The sequence below is a fragment of the Patiria miniata genome, unplaced genomic scaffold (genome assembly GCF_015706575.1).
Source record: "Patiria miniata isolate m_02_andy unplaced genomic scaffold, ASM1570657v1 HiC_scaffold_1, whole genome shotgun sequence".
Lineage (NCBI taxonomy): Eukaryota > Metazoa > Echinodermata > Asteroidea > Valvatida > Asterinidae > Patiria > Patiria miniata.
The window spans coordinates 3415610-3435430 of record NW_024037047.1 but is presented as its reverse complement, the minus strand read 5'-3'; the positions used below and the strand labels follow the sequence as shown (position 1 = coordinate 3435430).

The window sequence follows — 19821 nt, the reverse complement described above, 5'->3', positions numbered from 1 at the left end:
GGCAACAAATTTCAATTACACTGTAACAAAACAATATCACACAGAAGCTGATAAGAAGGTTTGCATGGTGAAGTCAGTACCAAGTGTTAAGTTTGAAGTTTGCACCGTATAGCACAGTTTGTGTGGCTTTGAACACAACGGGAATTCAACGTTTCTGACTGTATGGTCTACCCGTTGTCAGGAGACAGACATACAGAACATGTATAAAGAAATGAGTGCAAACGGGGAAAACAAAAAGAACTCCACCGAGAAACCCAACAATTAACGGCAAACAAACAAAGAGAAAGAAATCAGCAGTTCAGGATTGCAATGGCGATGTCTCCCCAAAATGTTGTGTTCATAATCATAGTTTTACCACTCTTAAGGGATACATTTCTATGTTGGTTCCCCAGACCCTCTACGTGCTTAATTACTTTATTACCATGTAAAACTTGAAGTTTTTGTAACGGTACCTTTTAACGTTTCAAAGCTGAAGATGCGATTGGTGACGACGTTGGACTTGTTCAGGATATATGTTCTTACATGGACGACAATTACACACCCAATGCATGAATTTATAATAAAACGCTCAATACAGTGAATGAATTGAAGAGAGACGAGTCACTGAACCATAAATGTTATTGTGATGATAATGAAGGTGGGTAGGCACAGACTCTTTCACCGGGACAAAACATTGCTCAATATTCATTTTTTTTAATTTTTTTTTTTAGGCGTTGCTGTCACGTTGAGTCGAAACAGGCCTGGTCTTACTGTGAAACGGACGAATGACCAACATGGATCGTCACAATGAAACTGAACTCTGCTGATTGTAGTTCCATCAACCAAACTAGACTAAGTTAATGTGATTGTACTTTATGGTGTGGAATGTTTTGGTGACAAGGGATTTAGTTTTCGTTACCCGAGATTTCCACACAGTGACGCTTATAAGAAGCAAGGCTTGACGGTAGTGCAGTCTTCACACAAAGAGCAGTTCATATACCGATATGGCAGACGCGAATAATTCAGCTGTCTTAAAGTACGAGTTTTGGGCGAAGCTTGAGGTAACGAGATGAGTAATCGCGAGAGTATCCCTCACTTTCTTGGGACGGGGCTGCTCTACACTACCGGCCTTTCAGACAGCGGCTATCGCTTTCGATTGCTTTGATGCCATCTGTCGGTCACTCCATCGTGTCGCAGCCATCAGAAGTGCCAAGATAATCACGATTGCCTGCCACGACTGACTGCATGGTCAGGGGTTAGAATCCAGTTGCTTGTAGTAATTGCGTCCTTTGGCAAGCCATTGCCACCCCGCCAAAAATTGTTCTTCCTAGGTCTGAGGTTTGCCGTAAATGGGACATCCAGCTCTAACAGGTCAGCATGTGCACCTCCTGTACCGAATTCAAGCCAGAATTTGAAGTCCACACAATCTCGCAAGGTGTGGCCCAGCAGATCAAAAACAGAGCATGATATCATGGTGGGGAGCTTAGGTCGGAGAGTTTAGTCGCATCTCAAGTTCAGAGTGTAATGGCGCTAGGCCCGTCCCTCCGAAGCTCAACAACAATCTTCGACAGAATTACTTGGACTTCAATCGGCGAACAACCCAACCACCACTACCACCACCACCACCACTACCACCACCACCTGTCGGACGTCATTATGCGTGGAACAGCCCCGCAACAGAAAACTGAAATCCTACACAGGAACTATCGGTTCGGCCGGATGCAAGCACTTCCTCATCCTCTCACGGACTTCAAAACGATGGGTCGAAACGCAACAAGCTACCAGGTATTCCCGCATCACCAATATGTTCTTCATCAACACCTTCACTTCTTCATCCTGTCGACTCGTTGGATCTTCATCCGGTTCTACGCACATGGAAGCCTCTACAAAGACGGCAGCAAGTGCTTCTACCAATCCAACTTGGTGGCCGTTTTGATCTTCGTGAACAAGATCGCTTACGTCAACAGTGTTCACATTTTTATGGCCAAAAAGCGCTTCTTTGCTGAGCGCAAAAACAGTCCTGCATACGTTCCGTACTAGAGGTTTGCTAAGCGTGATTGAGAACAAACTCAGTGAACAAGTATATCTGCTTCACCTGTTTCATAGAGAGAGTTGGGGAGACCACTGTAATGGCTCTTAAACGCATTGCCGTCGTACGTCTGGCGCTCACGCGCTGGCGATACTGGTTTGTGTATATTCAGAGGAATTAGGAAGCAGTGAATATGTTCAGGTCAAATCACTGTTATGTATTATTTCATTAGAAAAAAAAGTCACGTATATGATTGTGTTGTTGTTGTAGAGAAATGGCGCCAATGTCACCAAATAGGCTTAGCCCTTTGCGCCATCAGCTGTGCATGGGTATACGTCTGAAAATTAATCCTGTACGCGCGCTTGTCATTGTAATAGTCCCAAATAAGTCGTTTCTACTTACACCACACGCGCTATCCAGAATGTTTACGCAGTATGACCCTGCCCAGTCCACTGAGACTCTCTGAGATGGTCACAAAGCGTCATCTACTATTCATGCATGGGGTCAATTAAGAAACGTTTCAAAGTCCTCGCGAAGGGTGCAATTGAAATGCCCTTTACAACTGCACATACTGGTTGATAGCATTCATCAGCACATTTTGACATCTCGACTTTGAGGACACTTGAAAAACTGCTCATCAATTGGCCGGATTTGTTCAGCGAATTCAAGTCTGTCGAGGTTCATTTAAAAGTGTCCTATATTGAAGAAACACAACACGTGATTAATGAAGTCACTATTTCTAGGTGAAAGCACAATGTTAATAAATGTGATAAGTGCTGTAAAACGTGGTTCTAAAAAAAACAACACTTTGATGTGTTCTGAAACTTCTGAAAGATATATGTTTACATGAAGTCCAGGCAATATTAGATTGACTTGGGACAAACTGCAACAGAATTCGTTTTACCACAGTGCATTGGTGTGATGCCTCTAGAACATCATCCTAAATGTCCTAAGGAATCCCAACATGCTTATTTGCATAATTTGCATAGTATATGTTCCCATTACTGTGTGTACAAAAAAATACTGTAGCATTTGGGGTGAGGGAGATCAAAAATTCATCAGTTAATACATTGTTAATGTAAATTGCCAATACTGTTTATCAGTTAATTGAAATTACGTTGACAGTATCAGTAAAAGCCATGGAAACAACCACCAGAGGGCGCTATATTCTCGCGTATTTTAAGCAAATTTAAATATGGAACTTTTATAATGTATAAAAGCAAGTTATTTTGGTTTACAAACCACCCCTGGGGGAAACATATTTTGCACCTATAACCTGAAACAATCCGCTTACTTCTAAGAGAGGTGTTAATCTTAAATGTTGATACATTAACTGTCTCTCAAGACACTTTTGTTAGACTCTTGGTGTTAAGCCTAGTAATACTTCCTTCGCAACAACCCCGCATTGCTCTGAGATGACATGATCTTAATTACTGAAAAATAGCAGCGATTATGTCAATACATATGTCATCTCAGTATTATCAATATGCTGGCAATGCTTGTATGTGTGAATAAAAAAATAACATGCAGCTTAACCATATCTGTCCATTATCAAGCATGCGAAGGGTTGCATGTCACTTTATTAAAAAAAAATAGAGTTAACACTTCCTAATCGTAAGACTGTTATGCCCTGTCGGTAAAGCCGAAGGCGTGTTCATGCATTCAAACCGTGATCAAACAATAACGGAGAACAAAAGAGAACAATAATCGTCCCCGATTTCCAACATACGTCCGCGATTGGGATCGTGTACAAAACATTTGAAAGTCTTCCTTAAAAGAGGTACAATAGGACGTCCACTGCGGGAGGTGGATACACGTACGTACGGTTGTATGAGAACCGAGTTATGGGGACTTTCTGCTGTCCCCAACAGCATTTTCAGTTTTTAGTCCCGTAGGCGACGAGTGTTTGTTCCCCCCCCCCCCACACACAACTACAGAACAACAATGATTTTGTTTCTGCATCCAATAGTGGACGTTGAACAATAGAGGACAATAGGGTCCCCAATTCCCGAAAGGGCCCCAATTAGGATTCGTGTACAAAACATATGGGAGGTCTTCCTAAAAAAATAATGTACAAACAAAAGAGGGACAACAGGGGGGTCCCGGATTGTAGGCAAATACACTCTTGGGTGTGTATGTGCGTGTGTGACATCATGGTTACAATTAATGGATGGGTGATTCTCGCAGTATTTTAAGTATCCATTAAAGTGGTGGCACTGTCTAAATACTCTACATCACCTTCATTGATTGATTCCTGACCATTTCATGCGGAATACGTTAATGTGATAATTGTTTGGTAGTGTAGTATTTTTGAGCAAGATGTTTCTCGTTGTGTCAATTTAGGTTCTTTTCCGGTTATATACCACTTTCCCTTCGTGCCTTTTATTTAAACCGTGAAATTAGTGACCTTCATAAATTAAACTTCAAAGAAACATAGGAGGCTGGGACAAAACGATCCCCAACTAGCCAATGTCGTCTGTGCCTTTTTTTTTCAAAATTGTTTTACCGGTTTTCCAGCATAACTGCCATTCCACTATGATTTACTACAGTTCATTCATAAAATGTCCACTTTAGGCCATCAGCTGAAACTCAAAAACCGGCTGTAAAATGAGTTTCGTTCCAGCAACACTGGGTCTACTTTTTTAATGCACATATGTGGGGTTCAGTACATCACAAACGCTATGTCAAAAGTTCTCCAGCAAATATGCTGCAGTTTTTTTTTTACACTTCATCAAAGTTTGCCAATGTTATGTACATGTACATGTATGTATGCTAAAAACCCACATTTCCGGTTTGAGACCTTGCGTTGGCACTTCCAATTTCAAAACTACGCACGTACAGCACTATAGCTTGTCACATCCTACACTCTAGAAACTCCTGGGTCAAACTCAGTCTGCTCAGTCCTTTTTCGGGTCAAAAATTTACCCCTTTTGGAATCATAAATGACCACTTTGGAGTAAAAAAAAGACATGTTTCTCGGTCATTTTGACTGAAATGTGTATTTTTTTTACCCAGAAAAGGACTGAGCAAATTTGGATTCAGATTCTGGGTCAATCTGACCCAGGAGATTTTAGAGTTAAAAAATATCTTTTATGTACATTGGCAATTGGGTCACACAGAACATGATCTTTTGTTTTCTCATCTGGTAGACATCACCACAGTCCCTCTTCCAAAAAATATTTCACTCTAATTTATTTGGCAGCATACAACAATGCAATTATTTTGAAGGTTTATAATGCAGTGATGGAACGAGCTCATCATTAATGAAAGACAGGGGGTGCCCAAAATGGAGGTGTCTTTAGAGTAAATAAATACCTGTACATGTAACCAGCAGAAGAAACAGGAAAGCAGACAAGACATGTCCCTTTAAACAAAGCAAACTTACGCATATAAAATTTAAAAAAAAAAAGGGTGCTATGCCCCCAAACCCTCTGGATCTGCTGTGGTGAACCAGGTACGTCACTTAAAGAACCTTCTACTTGTAAGAAAGACCACCTTTTTTGGAGTGAAACAGGCTTTAAATACAATTATAAATCAAAGGACCATCAGATAGAAGTCAGAGTCTGGTTTAATAATTTCAAAAATCAACCATTGTACATTTATTTGCTATCTAATCAAAACAGCCATCTTGGTTTGGAGAAAAGCCTTAAGATCAGTCTTTTGTCAAAGAAAATTTCAGCTTTTTATTTATTGATACATTGATTAGCACCGAAAAATGTTTGCATGTATATCAATAAAAAGAAAACAAAACCATAACTCATGCTATTTCGTATGCTTACACATTAAAGAGAGTGATTTGGCTTGTCATATGTGGCTAGTCTCACTGTTAAAATTCACAGAATTTGCCTTTCTACTGAAACTAATTTTTAATAATTAAAAAGAATTAAAATGAATAAAACCAACACTAATGAACAGAAGGATACAATTATGTAGTTTTGAAAAATCTAGAGTTACTCATTATTTTCATTATAATGTCAAATGCTAACTAGTCGTGCTAATACAACTTCAAGTAAATGTTATCACTACATCAAAGTTCTCATCAAATCTTGTGCAGTAACGGCATAACAACAGGATGGAGCGTATGTCTTGCTTTCTAAAGCCAAAGTTTCAGTTTTGAATCCTCCTCTGAAGTCCCCAGAGATTCAACCACACATCCAGCAGATAAAGTAGCGGTGTAGATGATGTCGCATATATCAAGGAAAGAGACCTGTGGATATTCTCTTCTTAGCCGATATGTCAACTTATTAGTTCTGTAAAAAAAATAAATAGTAAAATATACACAGGTTTAGTATCTGATGATCAAAAACAATGATTACTGTGGATGTGCTTTAGAAGAAAGAAAACAACTTGTTCAATCTAGAGTTAAATTATAGAAAGATCACGTGCCCGATCGTTTTGCCTTCCACTGTAAATATGTAAACATTGGTAGCTTTTGAGAACCAACCTTTTCAGCTTCCAAAGCAATATCAAGAAGTTTTCATTTTGAAAATTCCATTAAAGTTTATTTCTGTTTGAACTCTGAATAACAATCGAAACATCTTACCGATATAAAGAGATCCAAGGCCAGTTCCTTCGGCTTCTAAATCATTTCAAGAATTCCAACAGTTCAGCAAGCTGGGACATTCTCATGAAACTAAGTTGTTGATCGGGGTTGAACAGTCAGTCGCAGAACATCTCCCTTTTCCTGACGTTCATCCCTTAGGCCTATATATATATAATCAAATAGTAAATTCTATAATAAGGTATTTTGCTATTTTATACAAAGGGAAAGACTACCCTCACACCTCCATAAAAGTATCCTTCAACAATGGAGAAAGAGACTGCACAACATTTTATTATGGGATTTTGTGCAGTACCCGTTGTACTTTGGCATCTTAACGTTAGACATTTATTTTCAGTGCCAGAGGTACTCGGTTTGAATCATGGAACTAAAAAAAAACCCCTTTTTTACTGGGTTTTTCAAATAAGATCTATTTGTCATTGAAGACATTTTTCTTCATCGACTTAAGAGAATTTTTCTAAAAGGAAAGTAAAGTCCAAAAACCACTCGGTAAACAAGTGACGTACCCAACAGTCCAATGCCGTAGAGAAAGAAAAGGTGTTTTTTTATAACCAGGAATCTGTTTTAATTTTGAATGGTATCTTTTGCAAGAAAATAATTTTTTCCTATGCATTTTCAGTTAACGCCATCCAAATCGATGCGGTTCTGTGCATTCACGGTGCATCGTGGTGACCACCAGCTTTGTTTTCGCATTGTGTTTTTATCGTTGTGTCACCCCAGTTTCCCTCAAAGAAATTAAAACCTAATCTTACCCTCAATTCAAGACAATTAAACCCAAACATGGATTTTTTGGTTCTTTTTTGGGGCACATAAATACACAATCGCCTTCATTATAATGACATGTAGGCCTACCTCCAACGGAAGTTCTGCTTGTTGTACTGTTGCAGCTTGTCCTTGAATTGAGGTTTTCATCGAAATCAAAATCCTGGTTGAGTTTGTGTGCAGCATGACACAGTTATGTAGATAGGCAATTAAAAGAAACTTGAACTTTGTCCGGAGCTTTTTCGGTGAAGAAATCTGGGTCTCAGCTGAAGTGTATGGTTTGCCTTTTCTTGCAGCACCGAGACGTTTACTATCTATAAAAACCGCCACGGGTGAGATCGGCCGGCCGGACTGCCTTGTTTACATGCGCCGGTAGTGCATGATGTACTGTACAGTACGATACGGACAAAGCAGATCCACTCCCCACACATCGTGGGTATATTCGGCGGTGTCATTGTGAAATTCAGCCACTCTTTGGCACAGGAAATGAACTTACTATCACCGGACATCAGATCCTTCGCATTTTCCCCCTCAAACGTGACAGATTATGAGTGCAAACACTTCTTTTTTGCACGGGTCGATGTTTACGTTGACGCACATTTGCCAATGGACGCCGCCATGTTTGTTAAATGTCATGACCTGCGACCTCATATCTGGTGTCTAATTGGACAGTTCACGTCACGTGGTACGATGCGTCATACGCGGCGGATTTTTTTAACGTAGGCGCGGTACGTTTTTGAACGTCCACAATGGACAAATAGTTCGCTTTTTCGAGTCAAATTATCAAAAAACTGCTGGACGAAATGTGGAGAACTTTTGTAGTATCATTCTTTGGTAGTGTATTTCGGTACAACTGTTAAAAAATTTTAGACCCGCGATTGCTGGAACGAAACGAACGAATTTTCCAGTCCAGCTGACGGCCTACTTCCTGTGGCAGTTTGTTGACAGTTTGCCAGGCTAGCCTAGCTAAAGTGACGTGACAATCACTTGACCGTGAAAACGCGTATCCCGACCCGACCCCTAACCCCATCGCTCAACCTTAGGGGTGCAGGTCAGTGAATAGGCCCAATAATACCTACGCCGGCCAAAGCTCAATTTGTATGCCCTCGAATTCTCTGCTATTTGAGCAGTTTTGTGGGCCAAAAACGTGGGGGGTTTGTACAACAAGAAGGATAGAAGCCGTGTAAGAGAGGACTTTGAAAATGAATTTCTATGTAATTTCGATAAAATTGGACCAATCAAATTTCTTTATTTTACAAAGGAGCGTTTTGCAACGGAATGGAGCATTTTTACAATGAAATCATGTAAGATGGCGATGGGCTGCAACAACAAACAACAACAAACAACAACAACAAACAACAACAAACAACAACAACACATTCAATCAGTACAGCTCTAATGCCAAGCCTGCATTCATCCATCCAACAGTCTAGACAGCCCATAAACTAACCTTTGAATTAAGCCCTGCATGCGCCAAAAGAGGAGAAATCTAAAACATGTACATGTGCATGATGTATATCGGCCTAGTTATTTTGAAACTCAAAGAATTCATTTGCAACGGTCACGATAAACACGGATTGAAAACAACCAAAAGGTCACATACACAGCTCATGGCCATGCATATTCAAATATGGTTCGAACAGTGTTTTCCTCAAAGGTAAACACGTCGAGAACAATTAAGCTGAATATTCACAATACCGTTTTTGAGAAATAAAATTACACAGAGACAAGGCTGTATAGCACTTAGAGGCTCTTGAAATTGATGATAAAACTACACAGTCAATCTTAAGGGAATCATCACCGATTCTCTGCAGGATTTAATGATTCCATATCACCAAATAGTTATGCTCCGATGCAACGTATAAAGGCCACGCTAATACGTGACGGAAACAAATAACTGATTTCCGCAAGAGTCCATCGTAAGCTCATTAGATTATTCATATACAGGATGAGTAAACAATAAAGACACCCAAATGTTGGGACTATCATTTTAGTGAAGTTTTGCATGTAGCACCTTCTGAATATAGGATATGAAAGTCAAGTCCATAAGCTTTCTTTTAGTGCAAGAATCAATTCAATCACTTACGTACTTTTCAAGTACACAACCACCGTTTTGAAGTTCGGTCCGCGGATCACAAAAACAGTGCGTTCTTTCAGCAAAACAAAAACCTCTCACACACATCCCTTTGTGATTTGTTTTGGTTTTGCTGAAAGAACAGTGAAAGAGAGCTTATAAATTGGGTTCTCAAATCTGAGATTTTAAAAGTGCTATCTGCAAAACTTCACTATAACAATGGTTCCGACATGTGGGTTTGGTGTTGTTTTTTTTTTTTACTCACCCTGTATTTCCTCTTTCCCTCAATAAAAAGAACGTTTACGTAACCACATCATAGTTAAAATGCTGATAATACTACTAAACAATATGGGCCTAAATGTTTAGGTCATGACGACCTTGACACAGGAAATACTGTTTTAATATAAACTGATAGGATTAGAAGGCCGTCCCTGATAGAACAAGCAGGACATTCCACAAGTTATCTTGCAGATTCTTGTCATAAGAAATATCCGCAGATTTAGTGTCCTTGTAGTCCTCGAAATATTTCCCTGTTACCCCATCCAGCGCGGGGTCGGAGGCTGCCCTGAGTACAAAGTCCGAGTTCTCAACAGGCATTCCAATCGGACCGCCTCGTGCTTTGATAAGCATAGAGGTGTTCACCATCCCAGGGTCAACACAGTTGACGGTGATGTTGTGGTCTCCTCTACACATGAACAGCTCTGCCATCTTGTATGTAAAGAGGACTTCGCACATCTTGGACAGGACATAAGCCGGTCGGCCGTCCCCGTAGTTGATTTTTGTTGCCAGCTCACGCACGTTGACTGCTGTGCACTCCATATGCGAAGAGGAGGTCACGTGGACGATTCGGCTTGATTTCCCGCAGCGGAGGAGATCCATGAGCAGCGAGGTCAGCAGGAACGGAGCGAGGACGTTGACAGCCAATGTCATCTCATACCCGTCCTCGGTCTCGGTCCTCGTTGGCATGAACACACCGGCGTTGTTGACCAGTACATCCAGGCGACCATGCTTGCGGTGTATCTCCTCTGAGAGAGCCCGGACTTGGCTCAAGGAGGACAGGTCGGCCGTGTACGCCTCTAGCCACCTGTTACCTGTCTCTCGCGAGATCTCGTTCACGGCTTGCGGGAGTTTGTTGGTCTTGCGGCCGTGCATCAGTACGGTAGCCCCCGTCTGGGCCAAGCGTAGCGCTGTATACTTTCCGATGCCATCCGAAGCACCAGTAACCAAAAACACGCGACCAACCATTGACGAAGGAGACATGGCCAACACAATTCAATTGCACTGTAACAAAAACAAACAAAAAACACACAGAAACTGATAAGATATAGGTTTGCATGGTGAAGTCAGTCATAAGAGTGATGTTTGAAGTTTGCACCGTTTTACACAGTTTGTTTGGTTTTGAATAATTTGGGAATTTTAGGTTTCTGACAGTATCATACCCTTCGTCAGCAGACGCACACCCAGAACTTGTTCAAACAAATTAATGCAAACAAAAATAAACCATCACTCCACCCAGAAAAAAAACACGTCACAGTTTATGATGAACGTTTAAAGAAACAACCAATTAACTATGGCAAATAAACAAACAAACACCCAACACAAAGATAAATATAATCAGTAGTTCAGGATTGTCATAGTGATGTACTCCTAAATGCTTTGTTCATTATAATCATATTTTTACGACTCTTATAAGGGATATGTTGGTACCCCACACCCTCTATGTGCTTAATTACCTGTATACCATGGCAACCTTTAGTCTTGTGGGGTATCAAGATGTTCATGAAAACAGTGTTCACCTTATATCACTCTTAACTAGTGTTCAAACATGGACAGGGTCGGACAGTTCAGCCAGAGTTTGCTCAAATGTGTATCCTTGTGGAGACACGCACACAATAGGGAACAAAATATTGTAAAGGTCTCCACAAGGCAATTTCTATAGATGAATAGTTCTCCACAAGGTTTTCACGATATGGATTTTACTCAAAAACTAGGAATTTCCAAGGTGGGTTGATTTTGTCGCAAATGGAAGAGTTTTAGAATAGGGATATTAAGTCCGAATTTCAGCCAAGGAAATTAATTCTGGTTAAAAAAGAGCATTTCGAAACTTCACTTTCAAAATCGAAATGTTTACTACACGAGAACAAAAAAAATGTCTCCACAGGGATACAAATTCGAGTCTGGGAGCAGCTGAGTGTGGGACTTTACTATGTGTATTACAGGATGGCATACATGTAGGTTACGTCAGTAGTTGTATAATCTTCACAAAGTTACGAATACAAGGGAGACAGAGCAAATAAAAGAAAGTGGATATTTTGCCGGAGGTAAAGCCGGCAAGCTAACGTTTACTAAAGGTTTGCCGGCGGCAATCCATATCAACAGAGGGCGCTGTACTCTCTAAGATAGGGCTGAATTATAAGATATATTAAATTACCACTACCAGTTGTGTAGTACCCTTTGTTTAGTGAGTAAGCAACGGATCTATTCTCATGAGCGGGAAGACCCAGGTTCGATCCCGATCCCCGCTGGCGACATGTCTAACGTTTTTTTCCCCATCCCCAAAAATAAGAATATTCTTCTTTTATTATTTTAAAATGTCTCAAACATTTTATTGCAGAGTATTACATAACTTTCAGACTTGTGGCTCTGGATGATTGTTTTTAAAGGGAAATAAAGTCTGAAATTGTAAAATGGTCTGATTCCCATCTTGTGAATACGAAGTTACAACGATAATGTTAGCATGGAGCCAGACTAAAATGTGTCACCGGAAATGTCTTAAATAACAAACAAACAGTAATTGCGCATGTTTAGTGCATATCCGGCAAGCTAACGTTTACTAACGGTTTGCCGTCTCCGGCAAAATATCCACTGCCTTAATAAAATGACGACGATGAAAGACGGGTGGACGAACATACAACAAACTTACACAGTTTATGTGCGAAGTGGCGAAACTATGTCTCGAAACATGCGTCTATAACACTCGGCTCACTATACATCTGCACAAATACCTCTCCCAGTGTGGTGTAGAGTAGCTGCACCATGTTCACTGCTCTGCAGTCCTGGTCAAGAACGAAGATTTCGCTGAATAACACGATAACATGAAGCTATGAAACGGTATTTTGAACGTTGGAAACGAGCGGTACAAAAACGTGCATGCAGCATGGCATGACAGGAAAAGCTATATATACATGTACAGTGTGGCTGGTGCCGTCGCTGTTGTTACCAGCTGACCTTGACACACAATGTGGTACATTGTATATGGCGCGCCACGAGAGGCAAAACAGTATACATCAACATTCGTGCCATAGCTCCCACCCAAGCTAGCTTCATGGAAATGAAGTCTTTTATAGGTCTATCTTTGAGAACACGTGTTTACCGTCCAGATTGGCTGCAAATAGGGAATCGGGTAGCGGTCACGTACTGTCCCTCTGTTTAGGGCACGGTAGTCTCCGCAGGGCCTCCAGTCGCTCGACTTCCTATAGTAACTATATGCAATGGCGATGAGCATGCACTGCCTGAAACTTCCATGATGAAGATCATTATTGTTATTATTATTAATCATTTCTGGTAATGAAACCAAGGATTCATCAAAAGCGCCCTAGGCACTGTAGCTCGCAAGCCTGAAGAAACATGTGGAGAGAAGACAATGAGAAGAAGTTACAGTTTTAGAGGTGGGAGGAAAAGCCCAGAAGAATATTCTGGGGAAAACCCACGGAATCTGGCAGGGACTGAAAACCCAATCCACATATTGGCCCAGGCGGGATTTGAACCCGGGTCACAGCGGCGGAAGGCGGGGAAAGTACCGCTACGCCAACCTGACTCCCCGAGGAAATGATTGAACTCGTCTTTCGTTTGGAAGAGCTTGTCAGGTGCTAAGCGTACTGTGATGTGTTATTGAGTGATTGATATCCTTAATTAGCATTGTAAATCGGACGTGTCACTTCCAGAAATTGTCAGATGATCAAGTATAAATACCTCTCCATGCAAAGGTGAAAGTAACTGCGAAATGTTCCCTGCTCTGCAGTCTGGTCAAGAACGAAGATTTCGCTGAATAATACGATGACATGAACTTATGAAACGGTATTGAAACGGTATAAGCATGCCAGCGGACACAATTTCACAGAGAGTTTAGTTCATTGCTATTTTTAAATCTAGTGAATTTTAGCAATAATTAGTCGGTTACTTTTGGATAGCTGCAAACGGTCCACTGTACCTTTAATGCCAAGCTGAACGTTCCAGCTGCGTGCATAAAGCGCACATGCATGTTGGATTTTTGTGCACGCATGTTGGAAATTAATCACGGATTGGTCGATTGTACCTTTTTTGTTTTCATGGCTTCTATATAATTTTGTTTGCTGGTCTCGTCTTTACCTGATGCAACCTTTCCATAAAATTGCAAGGACTTTGTACCAATACAAAACTATATTGACACTCTGCAATGGCTATATTTAGTATATCCAAGATCACGCACTACTAAGTAAATAAAGGCAGGGTCACATGCTATTTCTGCTTATAAATTACGAATTAAGTTGACTAACTTCACACATGATTACAGTATTTCACGGCGTGCACACATGCTTTTGAATAAAATTGCACACGGTTTTACGTGGATGTTTTGTTTGAGTGAATTTTAAACCGGAGTTTATTGGGATACTTCACGATTTTCACCGTCAGCAAAGAAGGTAAGAAATTGCTATGTACTTTAACTTATAAACAACATGATATAACTTTTCACCATGGTATTTGACATTGCATTTATGGATTCTTCAAAATTATACTGTTTTCCCATATTTGTTTTTTTTGTTTTTGTTTTTTTAATCGAAAACCACATTCAAAGTATCGATTTCCGTTAATAATTCCGTCAACGAGGAAAGGTAACTTTTTTTGGAAACACGGTAGCGAACAAACGACAACTTTTATAAGTTCTATAAGACAACTTTTATAAAATTGGGCTTTCCTTCTTTTTTTTGAGCTCACTTATGTATGTCAAATTGCTCTTTATGGATACATCGAAAAACACAGGTAGACACTCAAACCTAGTCCGACTTTGCTACGGCTTTCAGTAAACACACATGTCTATGGGAAAATTGATGGGGTCATTTACATGCGCGCAAATTTCGGGCGCGTCTGAGTATAAATGCTCTGCTATTAGAACATTCTGTAAGCCATGAACTTGAGGTTTAATAAACAAGACATAATGACGGGTGGAAGCCGTGAACAGGACTGCGAGCTTGAAGTCTTATAACATTTGGATGAAATTGGGCTCTTACACTGCTCTATTTTGCAATGAGGCATAGGCATCTTTTTTTTTCTAAATGGCGATGGGCTAAATTGGGCTTCAGGACTACTTTTAGGGATAATCATCTTTGGACGGAAAATTCTCCCAAAAGTCGAGGAATTACAGGGCGGGTCTATTACAGTTTGTTTACTGTTCTGCAACCCAAGAGGCAACGCGTGGAAAGCAACAATTTGGGTATCACCCACAATGTGTACATCGATAATGAAAACTCAAGGCAGAAAACGCTTTAACATCTTAGGCTATTCACTTAATCACTCCAATGTTGCGGATCTTAGCCAAAAAAATAATAGCTTCTGGGCTAAAAAGGTGATCCATTATCTGATAAAACGAAACGGAGTTATGAAGCGGTGTGATGGCAATACACCATCGTTTACTTCATTAAAAACCTTACCCATAAAAATACTCAATTTATAAAAAAAAAAAAAACGCGAACAAATTAACAAACAAGTTTTACACAGTCGGTAACTGTTATGTAGTCTTGTTCCCCGTATCAGTCATGCGTGAGTGGGCCAATAACCTGTGCACACCAGACAACCGACTGTGGTTAAGCGTACATCATGACTGTGCAATTCTCAGATTGGCACAGTGCCAAAATACACACAGACTCAATTTCCAGGACAGAGTAATTTTCCACTCCCTCATGATCAATTGCCATGCATATACACTTAAAGATAAAAACCCCGATGGAAATTTCCGCTTTCAAGTACTCCAGACTGATAACACTTCTAAAGGTCGGGCCTGTGTCAATATTCACTGTAAAGACACACTGCTTGCTAAGTTTACACATATTTTCTAGTTATTGTGGAAAAAGGCGCGAAGTCCTTTTCTTTTTGTGTAGTATTTACATAATGCTTGACACAAAGAGTTTATTGCAGTACACGTACTTCAAAAGTTTACTATTGAAATACTGGCTTTGCACGGGTTGAATTCGTGACACTGCACACTTTTTGGTTTTGCTGTTTTATAAAAAAAAAAAGAGACCGAATAAGAAGTTTACAGTGAGGCTGCATCAGCCGTCTAAAGCTAGGTCTAGGTCCGCGCCCATTGAAAATACGCGGGGACGAGATGACAATAGACGTAGTCGTAGCGCTGGAAGCTCATTTCGGACGCGGCCTGAGTCTGAATCGAACTTTACACAGCCCCGAGTTGTTGCTGATCTAAGAGGGCCAACCTAGTGTCCTTTTACCTATCTCACTGATTGACTCTTACTTGTGACATTGATTGCTCTGGAAGCAGCATTACAGGTTGGTGTAGCGGTACTTTCTTCGCCTTCCACCCCTGTGACCCGGGTTCGAATCCCACCTGGGTCAATATATGGATTGGGTTTTTAGTCCCTACATGATTACGTGGGTTTCCCCCAGAATATCTTCTGGGCTTTTCCTCCCACCTCTAAGACTGTTTTTTCTTCTCATTGTCTTCTCTCTAAATTGGTGTGAGTTTCCCCTGGGGTGCTTTACCGACTATAATGATACAGATACAGATACAGGACTGGTCTAGTCATTATAATCTCAAACGATTTTCATCTCAAAGGATATTTGAATCAATTTCAGCCAAAGAAAAAGATGGACTCAGTTCTATTACTCGCACTGGTCGTCTGCACCATTACTGGAGCGTTGTCTGACTTATCGCCCATTGACTTCAAGGGACAGGCGGTGACGGAGGACATGGAGACTCTCTACCCGAGATACCCAGCATGCAGTCGAGGGCGCGAGTTCGCCATCGTGGTTTCCGAGACTGAACGCGCGGAGGGGCGGGTTCACTACGAACGCGTGAAGTCGGATGGAAAGGTCAAGTAAGTAGACACGAATTCGTAGGATAGAATGTCATTCAAAAAACAAACAAATGTAAACTTCACGTTCGCTGCAATTTTAACTAGTAAGCAACTGTTGGGGTGTTGTGAGAGAAGCCGCAAATTTAAGGTGTACGCCTTGAGTTCCTAAAAAAATATCATAGATCTACATGACGCCAACCCCCCCCCCCCCCATGAAATGTTCCAGCCACCCCTCCCCCCCCCCCCCACTGAAAAATTCCTGGCTACGCCACTGGCGCCTTATACTGACCTTTTCCCTTCACAGAAGTGATTTTATAAGCATGAACAATCAGTGCTGTCCCAGAGATTGTGAAAAAGAATACAAGCGTAATATGGCTAATTTAACTCCTACTTGAACGCGAATAAACCATTCTTTACTTAGTTGCAACCTTTCATCGCCATTATGTATAAAGCAATGGCGATCAATGGGTTCGAACCACGGTAGCGCGCAAGTGGTGCTCACGCCCTCGGTGCTCCGATCCTGCGACCAATGGGGTTATACCAGCACGCGTGCAATATGTGTGATTATCAGTGATTACTTCTGATTGTGTTCGCCTGAGTTTTTCTGTCTATCTTTGGATATCTATCTATATCATTCCTTCAACCCCTATATTAGGATAAGTGGTGATCTTTTTATATCCTAAAGGTGCCGTATATGGCTGACGACGAGTCTGCGGTAGGTCTATATCCAAAGGCCACTTCAAGTTGTTATCACTCACTACAATTTTATTTCTGATCTTTTGCTTCCAAATTAAGTCATAGATATGCACAATGTTGACATAGTTGTCAGCATTGTAGGAAGACAATTTAACAAACCAGCATTCTTGTCGTGGACCCAAACATTCTGGGTCCACGACAAGAATGTTGGTTTGTTAAATTGTCTACCGACAAAGTTGACAACTATTGTGCATATCTATGACTTAATTTGGAAACAAGTGGTCAGTTTCTCGAGGTCATACGCAGTCTAGAGACATAATTAATCGCGCAAAGATAGTACAAATAAGGACATTATGCCATCTGCTCATAATATATAGTTAAAAGAACTACACGTAAGGACCTTTATTTACCATGTGCCAATAACATTGCGAAGACAGTTATGTTGATTTTGACTCACCGCCATTGTTTTTCACAGGTATTATTTTTGTGCTTCCTGTACTGTCTGCGCTGACCACGGTCTGACCACGGCCTCGCCTTGTACCGAACGTGCCAACGCAGAATGCTCTGTAGACTGTCTGGTGCCTGGCTGCATGTTCGATGAAGCAAGTACCTCTTGTAGACGTACTTCCATAATTGGCACAAGGCGAGATGACGTTACTGAGGATGGAGGCAACATCAACCCATGTGGTACATCGATGACGTCCCCGATGTCAGCAAATGAAGGAGAGCGCCCTTTTAAGTATGACAAGAAAAGACCGTCCAGACCTCTTCAAGGTAGTTTTCATTGAGATTGTATAATCAATATTTTCAATATTAAAGTTTCCTATGAATTGAATGTAACCAAATACGTTTGGTTTTAATAAACCAGCATGAGAACTGTATTCCGTATACATTTTAATCCATAGTCAATGTGGTAAACAATGTATCCCAATGATTGATTACATAAGCCTACATTACTTAATAACATACATAACCATGCAAAAAAGATAATTAACAGCACTATGGGCATCTCTTTCATTTAGACCCAACCGCTAATGATGTTACAACTGTGACGAAAATAGGTGCTGCAACATCGCCTAAGAATCTTCACAGGGGAAATGATGGTAAGTATGTTTCCGCAGCGATGCGCATAGGTTGTTTCTAAGACATTAATCTTACTGGAAATGCTGCCTTTTCTTCATAATAAAACACGTCGACCCTATCCGACCCTAGTGCAATTACTAACATAATACACTCTTTTTTTTTTACAAACGGTAAATTAAAAACTGCTAAAAAATTGATACTGCTTGTTCGTGCGGCCAGACAGTGGCGATGTTTGGCCTACGTACAACGCCTTCTCCATTTTCTGAAAAAAAGGCCAATTGCCTGTATAATCTCGTTTGCAGCGTGGTACCAATTCCTGATTGTAGTTAAATCTATTTTAAATCACCTTTTCGTCTTTTCATCAACAGGTCCAACGTTACGACCGCTCAGAAAATCAGAGAAGCCGACAGGCAAACAGACAAACGTCTCCAGTTGGGTGGCAAGTGAGACGCTCTTCGTCGGTACGGGTATCGTGGTTGCCGTGATCATAGCCAACGTCGCCGCCTTCATGTACATACGCAGCAAGAAGAAGCAGAGCAAGCAAAGTAAACGTCCAATTACGAATTCAACCGAAGTGCTGTACGCTGCTCTGGCGAGGGCACGAACAGACAGCAACGTTACTAGCAATCAAAGCAGTTCAGTGACCGCGGTTTAGTCTTGATTCCAGCCTCTGAAGCGACTTCATGCCTGTAAAGGCGGGATGAACAGTTTGTTAATGGACTGAAGGAAACGTTTAGGTGAAAGAGGAACGGATCATGAGGGTGTGGTTCACTTGGCTTGCAAAGAACTGTACAGGACTTGGAATTGTTCCCCACCATTTGCAAGATTTATTATAAAAGCAACGCGCTGATTGAAGAGTGTAAAACTAGGTGTAAAAAATCAGGCAAAGGAAAGTTACAATGACCCACTGAGGAAATAGCTTTGTAGAAATAGTCCTTCAGAAATTGTCATCTAAATCTGCACCTTGCTTGAACGTCGTTAGTAATAATCAATTTTCAAGTTTGGACCACAAGGTGATACTAACATCAAGCACAACAGAATTATGGTCAAATAGTTGCACGTAGGCCTTCGTCTTAGCCAAAAGGAGTTTGAATGCAAAACGGACTTGTACAGTTAAGCTTTTGATACTGTGTGTTATGTGTTTAGATGTGCATGGTACTTCTTTTTCAGTTTTATATCACTAACAATGTGATTTATTTATAGACCAGAGACAAAATATAGATATCAATGTGATAGCCAATGGTTCGCAAACTGAATATTAAGAATTATACTCCTCATCGGTAAGCTTTTTTTTCTCCAATTTCACTTCTATCAAAATGTTTGTGTGAACATTAAGAATCACTTCCTTCCAAATTTTAAGACCTTCGCCGTTATTTTCTTGTTAAATGTATACGACTGAACAAATGACTTCTTATTTGGAGTTTTATATTATGATTAATAGCTGAAAAGTGAAATAAAGAATATGATATTACACATACTGTTGTACTCAAATAAAAATGAAGATTCCTTACATACATTGAAACGCGAATAATACTTATTATTAATTATTAAAAAGTGATTAAACAGTACC

At 40.6% G+C, this 19821-nt stretch overlaps 2 protein-coding genes and 1 long non-coding RNA gene across 3 annotated transcripts; 1 reads left to right on the top strand and 2 right to left on the bottom strand.

Annotated features, from left to right (window-relative positions):
• Nucleotides 1-6234: 6234 nt before the first annotated feature.
• Nucleotides 6235-8252, bottom strand: LOC119739274. The gene is made up of 3 exons (XR_005272558.1): nucleotides 7422-8252; nucleotides 6552-6712; nucleotides 6235-6258 (listed from the first exon to the last, which is right to left on the bottom strand). It is a non-coding gene; the product is annotated as an uncharacterized LOC119739274 (long non-coding RNA).
• A 1400-nt stretch (nucleotides 8253-9652) lies between these two features.
• Nucleotides 9653-12575, bottom strand: LOC119739190 (dehydrogenase/reductase SDR family member on chromosome X-like). The gene is made up of 2 exons (XM_038214067.1): nucleotides 12329-12575; nucleotides 9653-10686 (listed from the first exon to the last, which is right to left on the bottom strand). Exon 2 carries the CDS (start codon nucleotides 10663-10665, stop codon nucleotides 9823-9825), a length of 843 nt encoding a protein of 280 aa, XP_038069995.1. The 5' UTR covers nucleotides 10666-10686; nucleotides 12329-12575; the 3' UTR covers nucleotides 9653-9822.
• Nucleotides 12576-13710: 1135 nt separating this feature from the next.
• LOC119726945 lies at nucleotides 13711-19548 on the top strand. Its single transcript, XM_038198824.1, has 6 exons — nucleotides 13711-14084; nucleotides 16252-16493; nucleotides 17644-17942; nucleotides 18074-18081; nucleotides 18166-18271; nucleotides 18620-19548. Exons 2-6 carry the CDS (start codon nucleotides 16264-16266, stop codon nucleotides 18904-18906), a joined length of 930 nt encoding a protein of 309 aa, XP_038054752.1. The 5' UTR covers nucleotides 13711-14084; nucleotides 16252-16263; the 3' UTR covers nucleotides 18907-19548.
• The last annotated feature ends 273 nt before the right edge of the window (nucleotides 19549-19821 follow it).

Bases quoted from the DNA above. Each gene is read 5' to 3' on its own strand.
- LOC119726945 (XM_038198824.1), top strand. From the start codon at position 16,264: ATGGACTCAGTTCTATTACTCGCACTGGTCGTCTGCACCATTACTGGA. The intron at 16,494-17,643 runs GTAAGTAGACAC...TGTTTTTCACAG, and splicing joins AAGTCGGATGGAAAGGTCAA to GTATTATTTTTGTGCTTCCT. The intron at 18,272-18,619 runs GTAAGTATGTTT...TTTCATCAACAG, and splicing joins TCTTCACAGGGGAAATGATG to GTCCAACGTTACGACCGCTC.
- LOC119739190 (XM_038214067.1), bottom strand. From the start codon at position 10,665: ATGTCTCCTTCGTCAATGGTTGGTCGCGTGTTTTTGGTTACTGGTGCT.